The sequence below is a fragment of the Pongo abelii genome, chromosome 13 (genome assembly GCF_028885655.2).
Source record: "Pongo abelii isolate AG06213 chromosome 13, NHGRI_mPonAbe1-v2.0_pri, whole genome shotgun sequence".
NCBI lineage: Eukaryota > Metazoa > Chordata > Mammalia > Primates > Hominidae > Pongo > Pongo abelii.
The window spans coordinates 53,798,544-53,824,336 of NC_071998.2; the positions used below are offsets into that span (position 1 = coordinate 53,798,544).

General features: G+C 43.6%; 1 protein-coding gene across 3 annotated transcripts in view; it reads right to left on the reverse strand.

Annotated features, from left to right (window-relative positions):
* Nucleotides 1-6,755: 6,755 nt before the first annotated feature.
* RCL1 (RNA terminal phosphate cyclase like 1) overlaps nucleotides 6,756-25,793 on the reverse strand; it is a 70,657-nt gene continuing 51,619 nt past the window's right edge. For 2 of the 3 annotated variants that reach the window (XM_054519975.2, XM_054519976.2), the window contains exons 7-9: nucleotides 25,557-25,713; nucleotides 20,669-20,772; nucleotides 9,138-10,085 (exon numbers count right to left, since the gene is read on the reverse strand). In XM_054519975.2, the coding sequence (XP_054375950.2) occupies nucleotides 9,935-10,085; nucleotides 20,669-20,772; nucleotides 25,557-25,713 (412 nt within the window). In that variant the 3' untranslated portion in view covers nucleotides 9,138-9,934. Of the gene's footprint in view, nucleotides 10,086-20,668; nucleotides 20,773-25,556; nucleotides 25,714-25,793 lie in introns of all 3 variants that reach the window. The other variant, XM_002819818.6, reaches the window with a different exon arrangement.

Below are 25,793 nucleotides of genomic sequence, written 5' to 3' on the forward strand. Positions count from 1 at the left end.
GTGGTGGTACACACCTGTGGTCCCAGCTACTACTCAGGAGGCTAAGGTGGGAAGATCGCTTAAGCCTAGGAGAGGTTGAGGCTGCAGTGAGCTATGGTCGTGCCGCTGTACTCCAACCTGACAGAGCAAGACAGTGTCTCAAAAAAAAGAATGCAAGAGCTGATATTTTCTGTATTCATCAATAAATCCTATCAGACCAGGAACACCCAAAGTGTGATCTGCAGAATAAGAGCACTACATAATACAAATAGTCTCTTTCTCTCTCTCCCTTTTTCCAGGGTAGGCAAAGTTCCATGGTTAGGTGAGTTTGAACAGTGCAGATAAAACAAAGCTTCAGGTGCAAGGCTTCTTGTAGTGTTTGCTCTGTTAATATACACTGTGATGGAGACTGCTGCATTTTCAAAACCTCTATTAAGCTCTTTTCAGGGAAAGCACCCCATGATGCTAGTGTATTATGGAACCTCCTCTGGGAAGCACTACACTGGCCCTGAAGAGACCCTAATTTGGAGGCTGAGCACAGTGCTCTGACCCAGAATCCTGGAGCCAGCCCTGGAAAATGGGTAATGTGCAGGGGCCTAAGCCACTTGCCCAGCATTGCAGCAGGTCTCCTGAGGCATCTTTTGTGGCCTCTTCTGGGGCCTCTGCCACATGTAAGTTGTGTATGTAGTTTTTGGTTGTTGTTGATTTTTGAGGGTACAGAGGAGTCAGACAAAGAGGATTCCTAATATTTTTTCTTGAGACAGAGTCTCACTGTCGCCCAGGCCGGAGTGCAGTGGCACGATCTCAGCTCACTGTAACCTCTCCACCTCCCAGGTTCAAGTGGCTCTCCTGCTTCAGCCTCCTGAGTAGCTGGGATTACAGGCACCCACCACCATGCCTGGCTAATTTTTGTCTGTTTAGTAGAGACAGGGTTTCACCATATTGGCCAGGCTGGTCTTGAACTCCTGACCTCAAGTGATCCACTTGCCTTGGCCTCCTAAAGTGCTTGGATTACAGGCATGAGCCACCACACCCGGCCAGGATTCCTAATCCTTATTTCCCTTGAGGCTGATGGAAAATTGCTGGAGTTCTATCTGGGATTCTTAATATAAACTAACATATATACATATACAAATATATATGTGTGTACATATAACTGTAAAAAATAGTGCGGGCCAGGCGCAGTGGCTCACGCCTATAATCTCAGCACTTTGGGAGGCTGAGGAGGGTGGATCACAAGATCAGGAGTTCAAGATCAGCCTGGCCAATATGGTGAAACCCCGACTCTACTAAAAATACAAAACGTTAGCCAGGCATGGTGGTGGGCACCTGTAATCCCAGCTACTCAGGAGGCTGAGGCAGAGAATTGCTGGAACCCAGGAGGCAGAGGTTGCAGTAAGCTGAGATCGTGCCACTGCACTCCAGCCTGGGTGACAGTGAGACTCCATCTCCAAAAAAAAAAAAAAAAAAAAATTGCAAATTATTTGAAAATGAGAAGCACCTCTCACACTCCCGCCCACTGGAGGAGTCACAGGTTTGATATGTCTTCATTGGTCTTCCGCTGGTAGCTCCTGACATTGTTGCCATCAATTCACAATCTTGGCAATGGGCAAAAAATCCTGGTCTTCCTCCCCAGCTCCTGAATCTGTTTTCAGAGGTTAGAAAAAGCAACCATGCAGTGGCTCACACCTGTAATCCCAGCACTTTGGGAGGCTGAAAGGCAGGCAGATCACCTGAGGTTAGGAGTTTGAGACCAGCCTGGCCAACATGATAAAACCCCATCTCTACTAAAAATACAAAAATTAGCCAGGCATCATGGTGGGCACCTATAATCCCAGCTACTCAGGAGGCTGAGGCAGGAGAATCACTTGAACCCAGGAGGCAGAGGTTGCAGTGAGCCAAGATCACGCCACTGCACTCCAGCCTGGGCAACATGTGTACACAGTGAACTCACCGAGATGCCTGTAGGCCCTCTCTTTAACTCTTGTAACATATGTCATGGGACAGTTTGACCTCAACCCACATGCAGGTGCCACAGCTTGTCTCTGGTGAAACTCTGTCTTAGGAAAAAAAAAAAAAAAAAGGAAAAAAGAAAAGGCAGGACCATGATAGAGAGCAAGAGCATCAACTGACATTTTTCTTTACGCTGTGCCCCAACCCCTCCTCTTGGCCCACAACACCCATGCTGCTCCCACACCTGGAATTGGTCATTGCCACTTTTCCTCCCTCTGGGTTACCATCCAGAGTACTGCTCCCCCTTCTAGCCCAAGAATGCCACTGGCTAATATAACAAATCTTTGCCAAGCAACCATGATAACTTTGGCCTTCTGAGTCCAATGATCTTGCCTTTGTTGGGCATCATTTGTTAAGGTGAATTCATCCTTGTTCACTCAATTCTATACCACAATGCTGGAAGATTCTGGATGGTGAAAGATGGTGGTGGGCAGGCAGTATTGTGGAGCATCTTTCTGAGAATATTCAAGGAATTAGGCAATGTAGTCTACAGCAAACAACTGCTCCTTCTGCCTATCCAGTATCAATTGTCTCTTCTATAAAAGCATTCAGACTTCCCTTTGAGAATCAACTCTTCCTCTCCTCTCAGTCCATACAATTTAGGTGAGGCTGACATCATTACCACTCTAGGGACAAGAACAGGACCCAGATCTGGTCAATTGGGGTGCTCTGTGTTCAACAGAGGGAGACACAATTCTGACAGCCTTTATAGAAGTTTTTTTTTTTGTTTTTTTTTTTTTAAGTATTGAATAGAGAGAATCACTACCCAATAAATCCCAGGGTGGGTAAGATATTTCCCATTTTCAAATGAGGGTACTAAGGGTCAGAAGGATGGAGGCCCAGCCCGATGCTACTGACACAGCTAGGATTCAGTATTGGGTAGAGAATCTCTATCCAGTACTTAAGGGTTGCCAAAAAAAAAACAGCATATGAAAAATAATGCCTGCTGGAGAAGGAAGACAACACAACAGAAAGCAGAGACGGGAGAGAGTTGAATTCTCGAACTCCTGGCCTGAAGTGATCCTCCCACCTCAGCCTGAGAGTTGAATTCTGATGACATTGTTTGAACCCTGGATCCAGCTTTACCTGAAGCTAAATGCACTACTAAACTTCTTAGTTTAAAAAGCCTATAAATTCTGCTGTTTGAGTCAATTTCTTATTTGCAACTATGTTCTATTCAATTCAAAGCCTTAGGACTCACCCAAGTTAAACTGACTTCCACATTCCCGTTGTATCTCTGGACTTTCGCTCTACCGTCAATCAAGGAGGCAACTCACAGTTTTTTAATGCCTAGTATTGCCAGGGCCTGTACGGTACACATGCTTAGTCTTCATAGTCTTTTGCAGTAGGTTTTGTTCATATCCTAATGAGGAAACTGAGGTTCAAAAAGCTGAATGATTTGCTCAAAGGTATGCCTTAGGCAGAAGACCCAAGACCAGAGCCTTAGGCTTGTTTGACCTTTTCTATTACATGATGTTTCATGCAGCCCCAGGCTGGCTACAGGAAGCATAGGCTAACACATAAAATTCCAGAATTGGCAACTAGAGATTACGATTCTTTTCCTTTCTTGGTGGGAGAGGAAAGGATGGAGTTCCTTACGACTCAGCTTGGTTTGGTGTACACAGTGGCTTCAGGACCTGCCAGGTCAGCCAGGCTTTCTCCTCTGTGCCAACTAGATGGATCCTGGCACTCTGTGTTAGAACACGGTGAACTCACTGAGATGCCTGTAGGCTCTCTCTTTAACTCTTATAACATATGTCATGGGACAGTTTGACCTCAACCCACATGTAGGTGCTACAGCTTGTCTCTGGTCTTCTAGCTGAGTACACCCAAGTACTAGATGTTAAAGATAAACGCTGTGACTCATTCTGACATTAACCTGTTATGCAGAAATCTGCTTTGAATCTTCACCAAGGATCAAACAACTAAAAAGAATCCTAATCACAAACACATGTTTAATAAATCTTCTCAATCCCAGGGTGGACACAAGGTAATTCCCATTTTCAGATGAGCAAACTAAGGGTCAGAAGGACAGAGGGCTAGCACAATGCTACTAACACAGCTGGGATTCAAACATAGGTCTAATTGCTAAGCCTGTGTTATTTCCACAATGCACTACTAAAATTCAAGAAGCCAGCCAGCTTTCTTTTACTTATTTAAAAAAGAAACCAAAAACTTCTCTCACAAATAATATAATTGATTAATAGAAACTTAAAAACTTTAAGATCATGGACACACCAAATCTTAAAAGATGGCCCCTACCACCATAGATGAAGAGAGAGGAAAATTAAGCAACGACAGGGTGCAGTGAGTACTAAGATAAGGACGGGGAGAGGCATCTATGAGAACATGTAGCAGTGGGTGTATTGTGGGGATAGAGGGTTTCTTCACGAAAAGCTGAGGCTTTAAGACTGAGGAGGTGGCTCCATAAGAGGAGGGGCAGGCTTAGATGGTTTTACTTTCTGGGTGTGTTATGAGAGCATTATCGAACCACACATATTAAAATGTAGCTCAGCCGGGTGTGATAGCTCATGCCGGTAATCCTAACACTTTGGGCAGCTGAAGTGGGCAGATTATTTGAGCCCAGGAATTTGAGAACACAGCAAAACCCTGTCTCTATTTTTTAAAAACTTAAGAAAGGAAAGAAAGAAAAAAAATATAGCCCTATCCCAAATCTCTGAAAAGCTATTTATAATTTTGCCTTTTAAATGGTTTGGTGATCAGCAACTCAATGTGCTTAGCTATGATTCCTTGGCAATCACTGCGTGCACTTAGAAATTCTTGTGACATGCTCACTTTGGCAGAACAGATACTAAAACTATAAATTCTTGTGAAAAAAGAAATTCTCACCTATATTATTCTCAATATTTTAACAATTAAGCTGAAAAAATTAAGCTGTACAGTGTTTTATTTTGTAGATATTTTTCTTGCTCTTTTCTTTGCATGATTTGCAGCCAGGATTATTTTTCTTGGTTTCTTGCAAGCATTTCATAGGTCCTTCAAAGCTTATAGATCTTAGGCACGATGACTTTCATTGTCTAATAATGGGTAAAATAGCAGGGTGGTCAAAACAGAGCTTCGGACCAAGAGGGGAGCATGTGGGAGGGTCCGGGAAACAAGTGCTTGCACACAGCACCTAAAACAGCCTGAGGTTGGGTTGCCACAACTGAAGCCAGGTACCATTTCAAACACTAACAGACTTCCTTGAAGATTACAAAGAACTTCAGGATGGTTCACCATCCCAGATGTAGCAGGAAACAGCAGCTGGCCTTACCTTTGGGGCATCATTTTCTCCCAAGACGGAGACCAGTTGCCCAGATGGCCCCCAGGGAGTCCGGCAGCAGCCCAAGCACTCTATCGCAGCTGTGGTAACAGGGTATTCAGGGAACAGACACACGGAGGCACATATCTTTTAGCCAGGCGCGTTCATTATCTTTTGTCTTTAAGTTGGCCTCTGATTTCTATATCAGTTGAAATATGTAATGTCCCAAATTGTGGCAGAAATAAATTAACAAATTAAGCAATCTGAGGATTTTTGGACACAAGGCTCTTTAGAGGGCTGGGAATGAGGAGGAAACAGGAATAAAGAATGTCCCGAGCCCTCAGAGACACTTGAATACCTGAAACATCTAGGATGTTTCAAAACAGGTGCTGACCCCAGGCCTGTGCTCAGGGTTGGGGGTCGGACTACCTGACAGGTACGGGCCAAATGCGACCAGGAAGGAGGGCAGCCCCACACCTGGGCAACCCCTGACAACCGGGCAGCTTTCATTTGCTGGAGTGACGTGGCTCGGCCTTCGTTAGATGCCAAACACTGATAAACTGTTCCACTCAAATGGCCTCTTAGATGTGGCCAAGAAAAGTACAAAAAGGTCCAGCTTGCCTGTTGACAATCCCATTAACTTTCAGTCACTTCTAAAGAACAGGCCAGCACCATCTGAACATGGAAAACCAAGTGCGAGCTACTTCTCGTGCGCTCTGGAGTAAGGGACAATGGAGATCCTGGGTGGGCACAGGCCCTGCAGTGCTGCATTCCCACTCATCACAGACTAAAATTGCCACCTGTACACCCCAGGTCTGACACTACCAACTGGGAAGGTCAACGGAACCCCACATTCTACTCCTCGGACCCTGGAACGAAAGCCCAGTAAATCCACTTATTTAGCTCACTCTGATTCTGCCTCCCCCAGCTGAACTCCACCCTCACCTCAGGCACTGACAAAACTTTGGAAATTCTGTTTCACTGATGCTCCAGTGTCCCCAACTACCTTTGATTTCATCAACTGCTTCCAGCCTTCTGTACACCATCCTGCCTACTTCCTTTGCCTCTCTCTACCACCTTCAACTCTTCTACTCAGGGGCCATAAAACTAAGTGCCAGGATTGGTCTCACCTAGCAGCCTCCCAACACGAAGACCTAACAGAAAATGGCCACCTCATTGTCTTCTGCTGTTTGGTGTGAGGACAGGCACCATGGTACAACTTGAATTTTTGTTTTTATAATTTGGGTCTGTGATTAGCTATCTTACCACTTTTTTGGAAATGATTTTTTAAAATAAAGAAAACCCAGAAGGGACAGCATCAGGATAAATAGCTAATGCACCCTGGGCTTAATACCTAGGTGATGGGTTGATAGGTGCAGCAAACCACCATGGCACATGTTTATCTATGTAACAAACCTGCACGTCCTGCACAGGTATCCCAGAACTTAAAATTAAATCGGAAAAACAAAAACAAAAACACAAAAACTCCAGCCTGGACAACATCTCTAAAAAAATTTTTTTTAATTAGCTGGGTACAGTGGCTCATGCCTATAGTCCCAGCTACTTGGGGGGCTGAGGCAGGAGGATCACTTGAGCACAGGAGTTTGAGGTTACAGTGAGTTAGGATTGCACCACTGCACTCTAGCCTGGGTGAGACCCTGACTCAAAAAAGAATTTAATTTTTTTTAAAAGAACAAAACCCCTGAGGCTTAGCTGCCTAGTGGAATTCATCAGGTCCTCCCTGTTGCTCTTTCCCAATCAACATGTCATGTTGCAATACACTGGCTTCCTCCCACCCCTTAGCAATTGTTTTGACCACTATGGTAAAATCATCATGATGGAGGCTGGCTGGAGTCTGCATGGAATGTAGTTAAAGGATGTTGAAAGACAGAAGCAGGGCCTTGTAGATGACAAGAAGGCAAAGAATGATTCTACCATGACCCCTAACAAGTTCACAGGTTTATCTGCCTAAAAAACTCACAGTCCCATTGAACAACTGCTGCCGTTAACTCAGAATGGTCTATCTCTATCAGCAGAAAGGAACAGAAAGACCAAGATAGAAAACCAAGCCCCCAAACGCTGGAATCTCTCGCTTCAAGCTACCCCAGCAAGGAAGTGGACCAACCAGGAGCTAAGCTAGAAAAAAGGAAGAGAATGCAGGATTTGAATAGTCTCTAAGATGTCCCAGCAAACAGCAAAGGATGACTTCTGCCCGAAGGAATGGTACATTGCTTCTCTTGGGAATTGAGAAGGGGCTGGGAGTGAGCTGTTTAAATAAATATTAAATTTGTCCTCTTTTTGGCAATACGATCACCATTCCTGCCAGATGTTCCAACTCCAGAAGCAGCTTTGCCAGATGCAGGGCTGGAACCACACCAGACACTTCCAGGTTTGCAGTGGACAGTAGCACATATCCCCTCTACTGCTTATAGTAATCTGCCTGGCCTCTATGTGCCACCCTACATTGACCAACAGCACCATTTCCAGAGCTTGTACAAGGAACGGCAGGTATGTGGTATTCCAAAAGCAATGTGCCCCTTAGTTCTGGATTTGAGCTCTATATGGGCAGATCTGAGTTCGAACGTCAGCGGCACTAGGTAAGACTGCAGTATGTGTGGCAGGCAAAATTCTTAGATGGTAATCCACGATTCCCAGCCCCTGGTTATTTAAACACAAATCTAGTATTGCTGTTGTCAGTTGACCTTAAGATAGGGAGATAATCCAGGTAGGACTATTGTGCTATGAGTCATTTTTAAGCAATGTTTTCTCCAGCTGGTATCAAAAGGAAGGTGAATCCAAAGTACCAGGATTCCATGCACTACTGCCAGCTTGAAGGTGACAGAAATATGGGCAGTGCCTGTCTATATGCTAAGAGTTGTCCACAGCTCACAGCCAGCAAGAAAAATGGGAAGAAAACAGGTGACTTCAGTCCTACAACCCTGAATTCTGCCAACAACCTGAATGAGCTGGAAGCACATTCTTTCCCAGAGCCTTCAGATGAGAGCTGAGCCCAGCCCAGGTGACAGACACCCTGATATCAGCCTTATGAGACTCTAAGCAGAGAATTCAACCAAGCCCTGTCTGGATATCTGACCTTCAGAACTGTGAAATGATAAAGAGGTATTGTTTTAAGCTACTAAGTTTGTGAGCATTTGTTATATACCAAGAGCACATTACCAATACAGTATGTAAAGCTCTCAGTAGAATGTCATAGTCCAGAATGTCCTGGCCTTCCTCAAGGTTAACTCTCTACCTCCACATCCTCCCACACCCCTAGACATCAAAGCATAGCCTTTCTCTAGCCCCTTTTCACTTAAAAAGAAAAAGGTACTGAGAGGGAGTGGTGAGGCAAAGTTCACCACCGGGGGAGGACACCATTTGGAATTCTAGTAGAAAGAAGTACATCTTTCCCCTTCTACAAACTTCAAGCCTATGCACATATCAAATGCAGACTCTATTAGTTGGCAGGGGAAATCTGCCATGGATCCTGGTATTCCTGCATATTCTTGCTGGGCAGGCTCTTACCTGGGTTCTTTCTCAAAACTGTGTTTGCAGGAGGCAGTCTTAAGGGATGAAGTAATGTCTGCACGTGAAACAACAGGCTTGCCATGAAAGAGGTGGAGTCCCCAAATATAACAAGTTCTTTGGCTATGATGCAAACTTGTAACATGCATAGCATCTACCTGGGCCCCTCCATGTCCACTGTGAGACCTGGGGAACAGGGGAAATCAATATAAACATGAAGTTCATGCTGCTTGCTATGCTGAGTAAAGTTCTTTATCTCTGACCCAGGATCCTCATGTCTTCTGGTAGCATCAACAAAAAAGTAATAATCTAACTTATTAGCTTGCAAGGGTAAAATCCCAGACCCTGACTATTACACTTAGATCCTTAAGTGAGGAGATTTAATGTCTTTACATTATACATTTTAAAGGAACAAAACACCCTTTGTGAATTTTCTCATGGAGATAGCATTTACATCACAGAGCTATTGTGAAAATAAAATAAGAATGTATAGCACACCTGGAATATAAAAAAAATCCCAATAACTTACTTGGACCCCTGCAGCCACCCATCCCTCACATATAAATACAATGAACCAGATGAAGATCAGTGTCTGTGTCCACGACAGCAATCCATTCAGAAGACAAAAGATAAATAGTCTAATATACCAATTTCTGACATTTGCTTAGCACTGCAGGACTCATGAAGAGCTGCCACTCATATTATCTCATTTAATCTCTACAACAAAAACCGAGGCTCAAGTAGGTGAGTCCTTGCAGAAAGAACAGTAACAGACTCCACAGGTTTGGAAAACAGCCATACGACAGACGGCCAAGGAAGCCTATGATAGTAGGCTGAGGAAGCACAGCTGAACTGCAGCTATGAGACTGTTCTAGCAGCACAACTGTGGCCTGAAGGCACATTCTTCCACCAGGTAAGGCAAGGGAGCTCTCATGGTGACTGGGCCCCTCCTGGGCAATGGCAATGCCACTGGAGAAACAGCTGGAAACCACATGCTACAGGTATGTCTTTTATTTGTATATTGATATTTCTTCACAGAAAATTAAGCAAGTGGCTATCCTGTCCTGGATTAATCCATTTGGACTTGGTCCCATTGGTGTCTGTGGCAGCTTCTGCTTTGTCTGTAGGCATTGGGGCCTTATCTTGTGATGGTTATCACTTGAGGGTCTTGCTAAGGTTGGAGAAACCAATGCCAACACAGGTCATCAGCACTTTATCCCCGCCCTTGAGTTCTTCACCACATGGCTTGGTTTCAATTTTAAACATAATCTGGAAAAAGCTCTTCAAATGCCGCAAAAATTCTATCCTAAAAAGGAAAAAAATAAATAAATAAAAAGAAATTCATTAAAAAAAAAATTATCCTCTACCACCTAGAATCCAAGGTTTTAATTTCCCAGACCTAGAGGGCTGAAGTTAAGACCTTCTCATCAAATCTGATTAAATAGTACTTCCTTTCAGCCAGCCAGTTTCCAAAGAAGATTTAGATAGTTTGCAGAGATACATACAATACAGCAAGATAAATTAAACTGGGAGGAAAAAGGTTAGAAGTTAGTACATGACACATAAGTCATTTAGTTCAGACCTAGCAGAAAAAGGACATAAATATGGTGATGACTTTTTTTTTTTAATAAGAGACGGGGTCTCACTATGTTGCCCAAGCTGGCCTCAAGCTCCTGGGCTCAAGCAATCCTCCACCTCAGTCTCCTGAGTACCTGGGACTACAGGTGTCCCAACGTACCTGGCTTAGGCAATGATTTTTGAGTGGCCTATACAAAGACAGAAACACCTATTTCCATGATTCACAGCACCATGACATTCAAAACGAGCACAATGACTACTGATGCTGAAACAGACAAGTCCCTCCCTTCATTCTCCAATAATACCCTTACATTTACTTAATACTTATCAAGTGCCTACTGTATGCTAGGCACTGTTCTTGGTGCTGGGAATATTGCACTCAAATGAAAAAAAATAAAAATAAAAATCCTTCCCTCAGGAGGATTTCAATCTAGTGGTATAGATAGAGACTAGATAAATAAATTAATTATTCCTGAAAAGTGCTATGTAATGTAAACAAAGCAAACAACACAGACGGGGAAGAACTGTGGGTACGACAGTATCTGTACATATTTGGCAGAAGGCAATATTAAACAAGGTGGCCGGGGAAGTGTGCACAGTAAACACGACAAGGACAATGGCATCACAGGGTGATGGCCTCACTCCAAGAGTACCTTGGGAAGAGCAATTCTGTGGATGAACTGCAGTGCAGGTACACAGGCTTCTAATGGTCTCGCCTGGCAGACCTAGCATCACCCCAGCTAGCCTAACCATAAGACTCACCTGAACAGTTCATTAAATACACAGATTCCTGAAGGTTATGGTGAACCTGCAACTGGTAGGAAGTGTCCATATGGAAGAGCCCAGAATCATAGGCCACACACAAAGCTGATCCCTCCCTACCCTCCACCAGGCCCTGTACTCCCCAGTTCACAGAGGCCAGAAATCTATGTTGTTAACAAGAATCCCTGGCAAGTCTCATTGGGCAAGGTCAGGGAACACTGGCTTAGTGAAGAATGATGGTTTGCACATCTATAGTGAAGTATTACAAAAATCTCGCACTGTACTGTCTCCCAATCAAACCAGCCAAACTCTCCACTCTGGCCAGATGGTTCTCAATCTCGACTGCACATAGAATAACCTAAGGAGCTTTAAAAACACTGACGCTAAACTCATAGATCAATGGAAGAGAATTGAGAGTCAAGAAATAAACCACACAGTTATGGCTAATTTCCTCAATGAGGAAAGCATAATCATTGCAACAAATGATGCTGGAACAACTGGATATCCACAGGTGAAAGAACGAAGTTGGGCCCCTTCCTCACATCACACACAAAACTTAACCCAAAAGAGATCAAAGTCATAGCTGTAAGAGCTAAAACTATAAAGTTCACTAAAGAAAATATAGGAGTAAATATTCATTACCTTGGGCTAGGCAACGGTTTCTTAACCATTTCTTAAATACAACACCAAAAGGATGGTAATAAGAGACAAAATAAATAAATTGGACTTCATCAAAATTAAAATACTTTGTGCATCAAAGCGCACCATCAAGAAAGTAAAAAGACAACCTACAGGATTGGAGAAAAGATCTGCAAGTCATATATCTGATAAAGGTCAGGCAACTCAACTATATAAACAGCTCTTACAACTCAATAATAAAAAGACAAATAACTTAATTAAACAATGGGAGAGTACAGGCGTGGTACCTCATACCTGTAATCCCAACACTTTGGGAGGCCAAGGCAGGCAAATCGCTTGGGGCCTGGAATTTAAGACCAGTCTATTACGACCCCCATCTCTACAAAAAATTGTTTTAAAATTAGCCAGGTATGATGACAGGAGCCTGTAGTCCCAGCTACTCGAGCTATGATTGCACCACTGCACTCCCACCTGGGCAACAGAGTAAGACTCACTAAAAAAAAAAAAAAATGGGAGAGCTAAACAGGCATTTCCTCACAAATATCCAATAAGCACATGAAAAGATGCTCAACATCATTGGTTATTAGGGAAGTGAAAATCAAAACCACTATGAAATATCACTTCATATCCAATAGGATGGCTATAATAAAAAGACATACAATAACAAAAGTGTGGGTGAGAAGGCAGAATCACTAGAACCCTCATACACTGCTGGTGGGAATGTAAAACGGTACAGCCGCTGTGGAAAACAATCTGGCAGTTCCTCAAAATGTTAACCAGGGAGTTACCATAGGATACAGTAATTCTACTCTTAGGAATATGTACAAGAGAAATGAAAACATACACCCACACAAAAACTTGCATGCAAATGTTCATAATGGCATTATTCACAAGAGTCAAAACGTAGAAGCAACCCAAATGTCTACCAACTGATGAATGCATAAAATGTGGTATATCCATTCAATGGAAGATTTTTTTGTGTGTGTGCCATAAAAAAGAAACAAAGCACTGATACATGCTACATCGATGAACCCTGAAAACATTATGCTAAGTGAAAGAATCCAGTCACAAAGGACCAGATAGTGTATGATTCTATCTACAGAATATGAAAAAGCCACAATAGGCAAATCTATCACAGAGGCAGAAAGGAGATTGGTGGTTGCCTGGGGCTGGGGAGAGTGGGAAGAATGGGAGGGACTGTGAGCTGGCACAGGGTTTCTTTCTAGGGGTGGTAAAAATGTTCTAAAATTAGATTGTGGCAGTGGTTACCCAAGTCTGTGAATACACTAAAAAACCTTTAAACTGTGTACTTAAAATGGGTAAATTGTGTCATATGTGAATTGGTTCTCAATAAAGCTTTTTAAAATAAAGAAATCAATACATATTTGCCATGCTATAAAACAACTGATCCTGGTTCTCATCCCTACTCGGTGTATACCAAACTACATATAAAGCCTGCCTTGATGAATTTCTCTCCCATCCCCATCCCTCTGTGCTAAGAGCACTGATCTAGTTAAAGGAAGGAAACAGCTACATGGAGAAAAGGGGGCCTGAACAATTCCTGACCCTGTGGCTGAAGTGACCAGTGCATCAGGGGCTAAGAGGTGAAATATTAACAACCCTAGAGGGCAGGAGTTCTGGTCAGTGCTGGATGCTCATAGAAAAATCTCCCAATTCCTTGCTTTCCTTCCACCTAGGAATGTGCAACTTCATCTCGACCTTTAAAATAACATCCCATTTGTCAACTTTTCTATGAAGCCTTTCCTAGCCCATAAACCCTACCCCAAACGATCTTTACCACCCCTCCAGGTTTCCATAGCATTCTCTGCTCATGGTGTCTAATTAAATGCTTATGTATCACTGTCCCCTTCCCCCTCATTAAATTATTTAAGTACCTCAACGGCAATGCTCTTCTCCAACACTGAACCCGTTATTCAAACAAGGTACTGTATAAGGTTCTCAGTAAAGAGGCACTGAATAGAATTTAGCCTCAGTAAAGAGGCTCTTCTCCGTCACTGACCCCATTATTGAAACAAGGCACTGTAAAGGTTCTCAGTAAAGAGGCACTGGATAGAATTTAGGAGTTGGGGTAATTTTGAGAAACAATTTTCAACATTCTTGGCAATTAAGGGAAGTCAGCTTTCCCTGCTGGCTTTCCTGTCTCACTAACCAATTAAATTTCTGTTGTCGTTGTTGCTTTCTATCCATCCCACCATCTCCCCCATCCTGTCCTAGGGAAAAAAGAAAACACATCAAACCACAGATAAACAGTCCACATCTGTGGGCAAAGCTTCCAGCTGGCGGCAACCCGGAAAAGGCCAGCCATCTCACCCACTCATCTGCATCTGAAGGAGAAAACAGATTGGTCTCTCCTTTGCTGCTGCCTCAAACTAACACAGGCCTGGGGCATGCTCTGCTCCCAGGATCTCACCCAGCCTACTTCACTCTGAATCACTCAACTGTGCTCGAAAAACCAGACACCCTCCCCAGCTGGCAGAATTCCTATGGGGCCTCAGCTTGCTTCTGATCTCTTGGAGAAGGATGGGAAGAACACAGGCTCGAGTGTGCAGGCCTGTGTATTTGCAAGTTTGGGGTACTTGTAGCCTTTGGAACAGTTAGAAAAAGCAAAGTTAGTTCCACTTTTTACATTATGTTCTGCCAACTCCTCAGCCTGTCCAAGGAAGACTGCGTAAGAGACTAGATTAAGGTACATTTCAGAATCTTTCCCCCACCTCTAGCCCCATTCTCCCTATGTCTCTGGTAGCTGGGATACTGAAGAGCAAAAATGCTCAGAACCTGAAAAATAACCACAGACAATATTAAATCCCAGCAAACAGCCTCCTTAAGAAAACGAAAAGCAAATGAAGAGTAAGCTCGTCCTGTATCTACATGCACTTGAACAAAGTCTCGTCCAGTGCTGATCCACGTCCTTCTCCACAGCCCAGCCCAACAGCTCTCCACAGCTGCAGCTGCACTGAGGCACCGCCTCTTGAGTTCATATTTCCCTGCCCCTCTCTTCCACAGCACTACACTGGAGATGCACACTTCCTAGACACAACCACACAGCCACAAAGCCAGGGCAAAGAGAGACCCACCGCTCACCGAGAGCAGCTCTGCCCCTCAATGAGTAACCACCCACACAGCGCAAATAGCAGCTTTTCAGAAGAACCATTCTAGGCAGTAGGGGCTCTATGCAACTCCTGTGTAAAGGATTTTAACACCTGACATAGAGAATGATTATCTGAAGTGAGGGGTTTTTTTTTCCCCAGGACAAAATGATTTTCAGAAAACAAAAAGCAACTGACTTTTCCATGAAAGCCTCTAGTCCATCTGACAAGCAGGTTTCAGAGAATTCTGGAGCACAGAGATAACTTTTCCTGTGTATTTTCTTTTTTTTTGAGACGGAGTCTTGCTCTGTCACCCAGGCTGGGGTGCAATGGTGCGATCTCAGCTAACTGCAACCTCTGCCTCCCGGGTTCAAGTGATTCTCCTGCCTCAGCCTCCCGAGTAGCTGGGATTAGAAGCATGTGCCACCACGCCTGGCTAATTTTGTATTTTTAGTAGAGACGGGGTTTCACCATGTTGGCCAGGCTGGTCTTGAACTCCTGACCTCATGATCTACCCGCCTCGGCCTCCCAAAGTGCTGGGATTACAGGTGTGAGCCACCGCACCCGGGCTTCCTATGTATTTTCAAAAGGTGAGTTGTTCCCACTGCCACTGCTAGTCAACAGGAAAGGCCATGAGGCTTGTGGTCATGGGTCCGTTGAATCCCAACTGACCAGGATTTGACAGGCTGCCAGATCCCACCTTTAAACACAGCCCCTCCCACCAGACCCCTCTTTTGAAGCATGTGAGAGAATGGGGTGAAGGCAATCATGGGGTGAGCCCTCTCTCTGGCAGCTCCCACAGGCACAAACCACAACAGAGGGTCCTGCGTCCTGCTCCACTAAGCCACCTGGTTTCTATGCCACTGGATATGGGACAGAGCTGGGGGTACCTACATCTCAGGTGTAAGGAGATGCTCTGGAAGTTGAGGGGAAAGATCTGGAGATAAGAAAAGGATCTGCTCAATGGTGTCCCTATAGTCATTACATGGCAGCTTTTAAATATACTGCTGATGCTTTTTCTGCTGAATACAGGCTTTTCCAAAGACCAGCTGACCTCTGCTCCAAATGAAATTACTACATTCAGTTACTGAGGCAGCAGGAAACAGAGAACTACGCTAGCTGCACTGTCAGGAGATGGGGTCCCAGGCCCAGTTCAGACAGGATCTCACCATAAGCAGGTCAGTGACCTCTTTTTTATCTGAGAAGGAAGGCTATCACTTGCTTTTACCATACACCAAATATGTTCTGGGGCTCAAACATCAGGTGACAGGGCTTTACAGTATTTAAACGCTTCACAAACCTAAGACACAGTGGTACTGTGCAAGCTCATGGAATGCAGTGAGGCCACTGACCCCAAAGAGAGGCAGGTTGGGCCGGCAGTTCCCAGTTTCCCCACTGGTTTCCTCATTGGTTCTTCAGAGGGCTGAGCTTTAGGCTGAGTGGGCCAGGAAGCCTCAGTCAGTTGGTGTTTAACAAGGACAGTGTCTTCTACCTCCTCAGCACTTCCACAGTCATGGAAAAAGGTCATTAATTAAAGTTAGAAAAAAAAAAAGTCACGGTTTATTTTAGATTTCTAACTAAAGATAGAAAGAGATCATTTTACAGCAGAATTTGAAACGAGGACTTTGCTGAAAAGATGTAGCATGGCATTCTGCCTCAGGCAAGGTGCTTGGAGTCCAGCGATATGGATGGAATCCCAGCTCTTACATAAGAGCACAGTGGGTTGGCCGGGCGCAGTGGCTTATGCCTGTAATCCCAGCACTTTGGGAGGCCGAGGCGTGTGGATCGCGAGGTCAGGAGATTGAGACCATCCTGGCTAACACGGTGAAACCCCGTCTCTACTAAAAATACAAAAAATTAGCCGGGCATGGTGGCGGGCGCCTGTAGTCCCAGCTACTCAGGAGGCTGAGGCAGGAGAATGGCACGAACCCGGGAGGCAGAGCTTGCAGTGAGCCGAGATCGCACCACTGCCCTCCAGCCTGGGCAACAGAGCGAGACTCCGTCTCAAAAAAAAAAAAAAAAAAAAAAGAGCACAGTGGGTAAGGGAAGCAGTGACTGGAGGAGACTGTCCAGGTCTGAACCCCACTTACTGTCTGTGTGACCCTGGGCACGTAACTTGACCTCGCTGTGCCTCAATCCCATCACCTATAAGATGGTGCACATGATAGTACTTGCCTTTTTTGCCCTTATAAAATTATGATGAAAATCAAATAAGTTATGTGTGAGCGCTTAAAACAACATCTTGCACACAGTAAACATGGTGTTTTTTAAATAAACATCTACCTTACAGAATTCTTAGGATCAGTAAGATGTGTGTAGTTTGCTCAGTAATGTGACTAGGGGAAGTCAGTCATAAAAATAATAACTAGAAATTAAAATTTTTTAATCCATAATTTAAAATTAATGGATACAGATTTATAGATAGCTGGGCAGACCACTCACGGATGACTTAAACCCCAAAATCACCCAAAGCAAGTTTACTAGGCCTCCTGGGGTTCAAAGTGACCTGACCGGGCTACTCTGGCCACACTGCCTCTGGAGTAGTCCTGCTCCTCAAGGAGCAGTTTAAAAAAAAAAAAAAAAGTGACCTGACCAAGGGACTGGACTGCAGCAGGGTGAAGGGGTGTCCAGGCAGAACCACAGCACCCAGCACTGACAGCTCCTCAGGCACGTTGCCAGGAGCACTAAGCATCTGACTTAATCTAAGCTTCGTTCCATCTCCACAAGTCCAGGACTTCAGGACCACGCACCTTATCTACAAATGACACCAAGGCTCCAAGATGCTAAATACCATTTCCACGGTCTCCTGGTGGCGCGTGGTAGAGCCTCAAGTCCAGATAGGCTGGACTCCAAGGCTTGTGCACTGGCAGAACGCAGAGAGCTCTGGTAACTGCAGTCTCATTCCACAAACAATTTCTGAAAGTGCTAATTAAGATGCATCTTAATTTTTGCTATTTTTCTTGCTGTTAATCCAAAAGTATAAATCCTCCCTCCCTAAACTGTAAAATTAAGCTTGCTGAATGGAGGGTGCAACTACTGTCACTAACTGTAAGCCACCTAAAACTCAACAAATTTAACAGAAATAGAATCTTCATATACCAGTGATTATCCAATAACATTTTATTCTACTGAATAAAAATCTCTTGGGCCTTTCTAAAAGAGTTTCACATTGGCCGGACTCGGTGGCTCACGCCTGTAATCCCAGCACTTTGGGATGCCAAGGCGGGTGGATCATGAGGTCAGGAGATCGAGACCATCCTGGCTAACATGGTGAAACCCCGTCTCTACTAAAAATACAAAAAATTAGCCGGGCACGGTGGCGGACGCCTGTAGTCCCAGCTACTCGGGAAGCTGAGGTAGGAAAATGGCGTGAACCCGGGAGGCAGAGCTTGCAGTGAGCGGAGATCGCGCCACTGCACTCTAGCCTGGGTGACAGAGCGAAACTCTGTCTCAAAAAAAAAAAAAAAAAAAAAAAAAGAGTTTCACACATACAGACTTACTTTCTCAAGTAGCACAGAAAACCACCAACAGCAATGCCAATGCTCTTTACATAGACATTTAAAAAGCTGTTTTATACAAATGAAAACAGGTCCAAACTGCTTGAAGAAATGCTTTTTTTTTTTTAAACCAAGGAAGGTCTTGCTTCTGGTTTTCTTTAGAAATCTGAGGTTTCACAAAACAGGTTTCTATGACTTTAACTGCACATAAAAATCAATGTGTTAGTTTGGTCTCCAAAGCTCTTGAATCCATCTAGAATAAACTATTCCCCTACCATGATGGTCCTCACCGTGGATTTCATCCCTTTTTTATCCTCAACTGTACTCACAAATACAATGTTAACTTTGCCTGCTGCATCCTGCCTTTGCCCTTCATCTCTTTGTGCTGCTGGAGCTGTCCACAGTGATTAGGGGCAGAAAGAGTACTAAACAGATCCAGCTTTCTTGAAAATAGACTCCCTTACCTGTCCTTATGCTAGCTTACCAAAAAGAAAGGAGGCTTCCCTTTCCCACCCTGGCAGACGCGTCTGCACAAAGCTCTGGGAGGCAGCAGAATATCTCCAAGCCCCAGCCTCAAGATACATCATCTTACAATTTGTGCTACTCCTTTAAAGCTCCATTCAGAGCAGGACACTGTTTTCACAAGAGAGGAAGTCATTTTATGCAAGTTTTCTGGAAGAAAAGACACTACAATTAATGTTTGGTGAGAAGATGTGTTGAAGAGAACACAGGAACTTTCAAAAACGTCCAGTCATATCTTGAGCATCTCTGCAAAGCTTGAAAACATTATACAGGTCCTGGAGCCAAACTGAAAAATCTCCAAAAGCAAAAGAAAAAAAGCGTCAAGAAAAAAACATATATGTATTCCATTTTCACAGAATGTTCTGCCAAACCCCATGCCCCAGGACCACACACATTCAAGACAACACCCCATACCTCATACCGTGTGTGCAAGCAGGACTTCCCCAGGCCTGAAGCAAGGGCTGGGAAACAGCAGCTACGAGCCTAGCTATAAAGCTGGCAGGGCCATGGTGGTCACACAGCTGGCAGCCGCCTCCAGTGAGCTCTTTACAGGAAGCGAGTCTCTGTACGTAGGGTGCCATTCTTCCAGCCCTCATCTCCTCTCCAAGTACTTAACTACCAAGTCTATTTTAGCATTGTTTACTACTGATGTTACCATGCCATTTTAGGTATCAATTTTAGGTATCCTGTCCTACGAAATACTTCAACACAAGCTATCAGGAGATAATGTGGTCCTCACCAGTTTCCTGCTTATCAGTCTTCCCTCTCTGCTAACAAAATGTATTCTCTTCCATTTTCCTCTTCTAAAAAAACCTCCCACCACGAATTCCAAAAAAAAAAAAAAGCCTCCAAAAGAATTTATTTCAAGCTCCTGGTTTTCATGCCCCCAAAGCCATGGCCCAAGGCTGCACAGCCCCACCGCAGTCCTCAACCCTTTCTCAATGTGATGGCACCACCATTCTTCAGTTATCACAGTACTGTACCTTTCAGATATACAGCATCGGTACCATGATAACCGAAAAAGGACAGTTCAGTCTCATATCTACCTGAATATTCCCTGCCACCCAGCTCACCAACCTCAGATGGCCCATATGATGATCTCTAAGTATGCAAGCACGTGAAAACACACACACACACACACAATGTCAGTACTCAAATAGGCTGTTTTCCGCAACCTCATTTACTATCAATAGGAAATGCTTCTTTCACGGTGTCATTTATAATTCAAGTCTTCTGACACCCTGTTCTTTTTGAAGAGTGCTTGCTTTTACACCACAGCAGTCAACTTCTGCTAACATTCAATGGTCCAAACTCACTTCTACAATTCCCTACTAGTCCAGTAGCATTAATACAAACTCTATCTTTTGTCATCTTTTCCAGTGAGCTCATACCCTATCATCTTAGACAAAAAGCCTGTTTTCCCATGCAAGTTAGACAGCTAAGGAAAAGAATGATTAAAAAAAAAACTAGTAACAAAATCCAAGCTACACCAAACCAGGAGTTTACCTCTAACCTGGAAACAAAATCTAAAGCACGAACAAAATAACTGCCCGATAGAGATCATGCAACTTCAGTTACATGGGATTGAGGAAGGAAAGAAACGCAAAAATCCTTGTATGTAAAAATAAACACCAGGTTAAGAGTGACAACTGCTGGCTGATTTGAGGATAAACACAAGCAGGTGTTCATAGTGCAGGCTCTGTGCAGCACAACACCCTTTGTCATTTTGGGCAATGAAAAAATTAAACTGGACAGAATAACGAGGTTGAAAAAGAATAACTTACGTGTAGGGAGAGAGAGGGCCTAGCAGGACTTTGGAAACATCCTGCTGTCCAAGGGTCATGAGTAGTAGCGCCAGGCTTTGGTTGGTCGAGTCTACGCATCCACCCTGTAAACACAAATTAATAATTGTACAAACCAGAAAATGGAAAGCCAACAAAAGAGAGGAGGAAAAAAAAAAAACCAGAAACATACACTCATAATATCAAAACCCAAAGTTCAAGCTACAATAAAAACAGAATACAGGTCTTAGAAGAGTAATCATTATATCAACTAACTGTAGAGGGTTAAACTAACAGTTAATTAGAGCAACTGTAATAGTTGAGACTATCAGAATGAGACTATCAGATTCAAATCTTCTTAAGTGAATCTAGTAAAAAAAAAGAAACTTTCCCTTTATAATTAAAGCAGCAGCAGGAGGACACCATCTTTATTGAGTATATGCAAATAAAAAAAATCTTAATCAGTTCTAGAAGATGTAGAGTTAATTGCAAGGGTTAAGTGGATGACGCTCATATTTATTTAATCTGTCACAGAACAACAGTCTATCTGACATGAAATGGCCTTTTCATGGCCTTACTTTTACACTTATTCAAATACATTCAGGAAACTGCTTGCCATACTCTATTAATTTCTCTCCTTTATCTCTTCCTGAGTTCCTTAAAACTGAAGAATTGTTAAGGTTAGATCCCTTCATTCTTACTACTTATGTATAAAATTATGCTTTCCACCCCCTTTTCCTTCCCTTTCTTCCAAATTAACAAGCAGAACAGACTTCTCTTCAAACACTTTCTCCTGAGGTACAACTGCTTAGGTTGGCTTTCTTCTTTTGTTTTTCATTTTCTCAGCCATTTTAACTGTTTTGCTTCCACTAGACGCATACATAAGCATACAAACACACGTTCTGATCATTCTTTCTGGAATAACTTTAAAACATATTGTACATAGTCAAAGAAGGATGACCTTGAATTTCTACATATTTTGCACAGCTCACAATTAGAAATCCAGTCTGACCAAGGCACGTTACTATCCAAGGCTAGACTGAACAGGATAGGTGGCCAGCAGTGCGGTTCATGTGGCTACAACTGCCCCTGCCTCCTTTTTAAGGCATGTAGGATAGGAAATAAATCCATTTTCAGATGCAGACACTCTGAAATTCTCTGGCTGTCAGAAATCATTTAGTAGCCCTAATAATGGTGAAGGAAATAAGGACTGATCTTACCGGTAGCCTTTATGAAAATCTATTGCACGTCCCTAAACTACCTTAGTTAACAAAGGACAGAAAACAACATTTATATCACATAGCAAATTCTAGGACAAGGAGAGTTCCTTTTCCTTTTCTACCCAAAAAGAAAAACCTGATCCATGGAAAATATGACGACCAACAAAACTGTTTTACAGATCTTGCTCCCTTTTATAAGACAGCCTAAAATTAAAGTGTTCTCTTCAGTCTCTGCTTCCTATCACTGTTGTTATTTCACCATTCACTGGACCAATATTTTAATGCAATAGATAGCTAAGGTCCCTGTACAAGACATCATGGAGGAAGTGGTAGGGGCTATCACCCTACCTATGTCAGGGTGGGGAGGTGTCACCTGCCAGATACCAGAGGGGGGCTTTAGGAGTCAGGACTACTTGAGCCAGCCCTTGAAGGATGAGCAGGGTTTGGGGAGGAAGAAGAACAGAATGATGGGGAAAAATAAAATGCCAGGGCCAGCAAGGAACGGCCAGGCGACCAGCCTGGAAGGCACCGCTGCTGCCTGTGGAGAAGCACATACAGCACAGAGAAGGTGGGTAGCCCAATTAAGGCAAGGCTTTCCGAAATGGGTCTAGAATTCTGACTTTGTCCCAGGAAAGTGAGAAGCCAGTGAAGGTCTCTGTGCACATGAGCGAAGAGATCAGATCAGTATTTTAGACTGAAAAGGATGTTAGGATTTGGAAAGAACTTCTCTGCTGGAAATGCAGAGAGCCAGTAGCCATAATCCAGTTGTGGAGTGGAGCAGAGAGGCAGGCAGTGATTAGAGCAGTGAAAAGGATGGAAAGAAAAGGCAGTTCCAGAAAGCCTGGGACAGAATCAAGAAGGCTTGGTAACCAATGAGGCATAAATGGAACAGGGGGGATTAGATCAGAGGCTTAAAACTTGATAAACAGCACCTTCAAAAGGGATGGATTTTTTACCACTCATTCAATTCATGTCACATCACAACTCTACAGAAAATTATTCAGAAAAACACGAAGTATTTCCATCCTTTTAATAATTAAAGATCATAGACACACAAAGGAAGTTTTCTGAATAACTAAAAGAAAACGAAAGAAACTTGGTCCAGGCACAATGGAAGACTGAAAGTAGATCTCAACTAAAGAAAAAAAATTGCCAGGTACGGTGGCTCACGCCTGTAATCCCAGCACTTTGGGAGGCCGAGGCGGGTGGAACACCTGTGGTCAGGAGTTCGAGACCAGCCTGACCAACATGGAGAAACTCTGTCTCTACTAAAAATACAAAATTAGCCAGGCGTGGTGGCGCACGCCTCCAGCTACATGGGAGGCTAAGACAGGAGGATCACTTGAACCCAGGAGGCGGAGGTTGCAGTGAGCCAAGATCACGTCACTGCACTCCAGCCTGGGAAACAGAGTAAGACTCTTCCTCAAAAAAAAAAAAAAAAAAAAAAGAAAAAGAAAAAGAAAAATATTAAAGAACCTAATTTAAACTGCATGTTTTTCCTCTTGTGGACTGGTAGGTGCTTTTACCCTGAGGCTTATAGCCTGCTATTTATAGGGATATAAACCCCACACTCTAGCTGTGCCCATAGGCTCCTACTGGACTACTGTGTAATGTGATGCTTCTAATTCTCCCAAGGTCTATTAGAAAGAGATGGAAGTGTCCCCATAGTTAGAGAGAGGGCCACTACAGGACCAGCCACTGCCAGACACTACAGGACCAGGAAAAGAAATCCTGCACAACAAGGGACCCAGGGAAACACATCACACGCACTGTTGCCCAACCCCCTACAAATAAGTAGACCACAAGCCTCGTGAATTAAGTAACTGGCAGGGCAACCTCTTGATCAACTACCCTAAACTTTTAGTTACTACCCATTTTTCACAAAATTATTAAATTTAGCATAAAAAAGCAAACTGATTTAGCACCAAAAAATCTGAGGCCAGATCGTGACTGCACAAGACTTGTCAAAGAATACCTCCTCCTTCAGGAAGATTTCATCTCCTTCTTCTACTATTTCCCAGGCGAATGCCGAGTAGAGGGGCTGGAGCTACTCTCCTGAAAATTATAGGTCCACTGTCTTCCATTTTTAATTAGATGGTCATTAAATAGAGAGCCATTTAGGACCTGGAAATTTTAGTTAATTCTGAAACAGCTTATTCTCACATGTTCCATCTTGGACCAATGAGACATTTTCAAGAACACTGACTTGGATCAAGGGAGTAGACTATAAATATAAGCTGTTTTCCACTGTGAGGCCGGTCTGAGGATCAGTACCTATGGATAGTCAGGCTTTACCCTACCACCCTGATTAATAAACTGAACCAGTGGCAAAAGGAAGAATTAAAAGAAAAACTAAATTGCCACTTTACCTGTTTTACTGATTTTATAATTTGGCTCAGATGTGATTTTTGTTACCTTAAACTGGAAAACTTACTTGGAGACCAGAGAGATGCCTGACAACTGAGAAGAAATACACAGAACAATACAAAGACAGAAGTCTCTTCAGCTCCTTAGGGGAAGAAGAGAGACGATTTACAAACATTATACACCATACAACAGCAAATCACCTAGAGTATAGTTCTTGCTGATGCTCAGTTCAAGAATCTGGGACCTAACACACAGAGCAGAGAGACAACCACCCTTCAGAGCCTTTCCTGGACTCTGCATGTCAGAGAAAAGGTTTCACCTTCTTGATGTGGGACCAAGGCAAAAGACAGTGCAGACTAACAGAAATCTTGGACCCAGATTTGTGACCCTCTTCTAACCAAGTATAGGGGATCTCAGGGAATATATTTTTTAGGCAACTGTATCTTATTCTTTCTGCCATCATCTTTCCAAATTTCTCCCTTACTTTAGGTCACCTCACCTATTTTGAGGAAACAGTAAAAGTGTGTGCATGCATATGTGCCCGTTGCAATGAAAGGATCAACAGAGAAAGACTGTGGCAACTGAGAGGGCAGGTTGGTCTCAGCTGTGTCCCACCAGCAGCGCTGCAGAAGCAAAATGACAACTGGTTGAGTCTGTCTTCAACATCAGTTTACCCCTTCTCTGTTCCATGTTCTTAGGTTTCCCAAAGCTTCTACTATGCTGTGCCACAGGCCTGCCTTCCCTAGTTATTCTGTGCTTTTTTTTTTTAATTTTTTCTTCTTTTCTGATACTTATCTGTTAACTGAGATTCTGTCTTCTAGAATGCATTGCAAAATCTAGCCTGTTGCTATCGTTTTATATATGAATCAACTGTCACATACAAATCCAGATTTCTAGCTTCTCTTAAAAGATCTAAAAAGAATGAGTCCATCTTTCCACATGGCAGCAATCGGGGGGTGCCAGGATGGTACTCTCTTTGGTTAGCTCAGTGTGTCAGCCACCACCTTACCTTATCTGCTTCCTTTTTTTAACCTTCCCTTTCCTTTATGACTGTTCCAGTTCTTTCCTTGGCTCACTGTTAAAACTTACCTGCCCTGTGTCTCAACCCAGTGGGGCTAGATCTCTACTCACTGACTAGTTCAACTAATCAATTAAACTAGTTAATGCTGAACTGCTTAATGCACATGAACAGGTTACCTCCTTGGCTTGAGCCCTTGGAAGAGGATGAAAGCTGCCAAGAGATGAGAATGAGAAAACAAACTGCTTCCTGGTCACTCCTCTATCAGAGGAAGCTGTGGACATACCCTGTAGATTTCCTCCAGCAGCAGCCGGGCACAGTTTCTGCCAAGGTCCTCTGGAAGCACTGCTGCTCCCTGGCCCTGGGGGTTGGAGGCCAGTTCAGCACTGAGGAAGGTGCCACTGGTGGTCTCAGCAACCAGTGACAACCCAAAGCCCGGAGACCTGGAGATACAAAGGCACAAACACTGAGTAGGGTTAACCAAGTGAGGTTTCCACTCACCAGCAAACAGAAAGAGAAGACA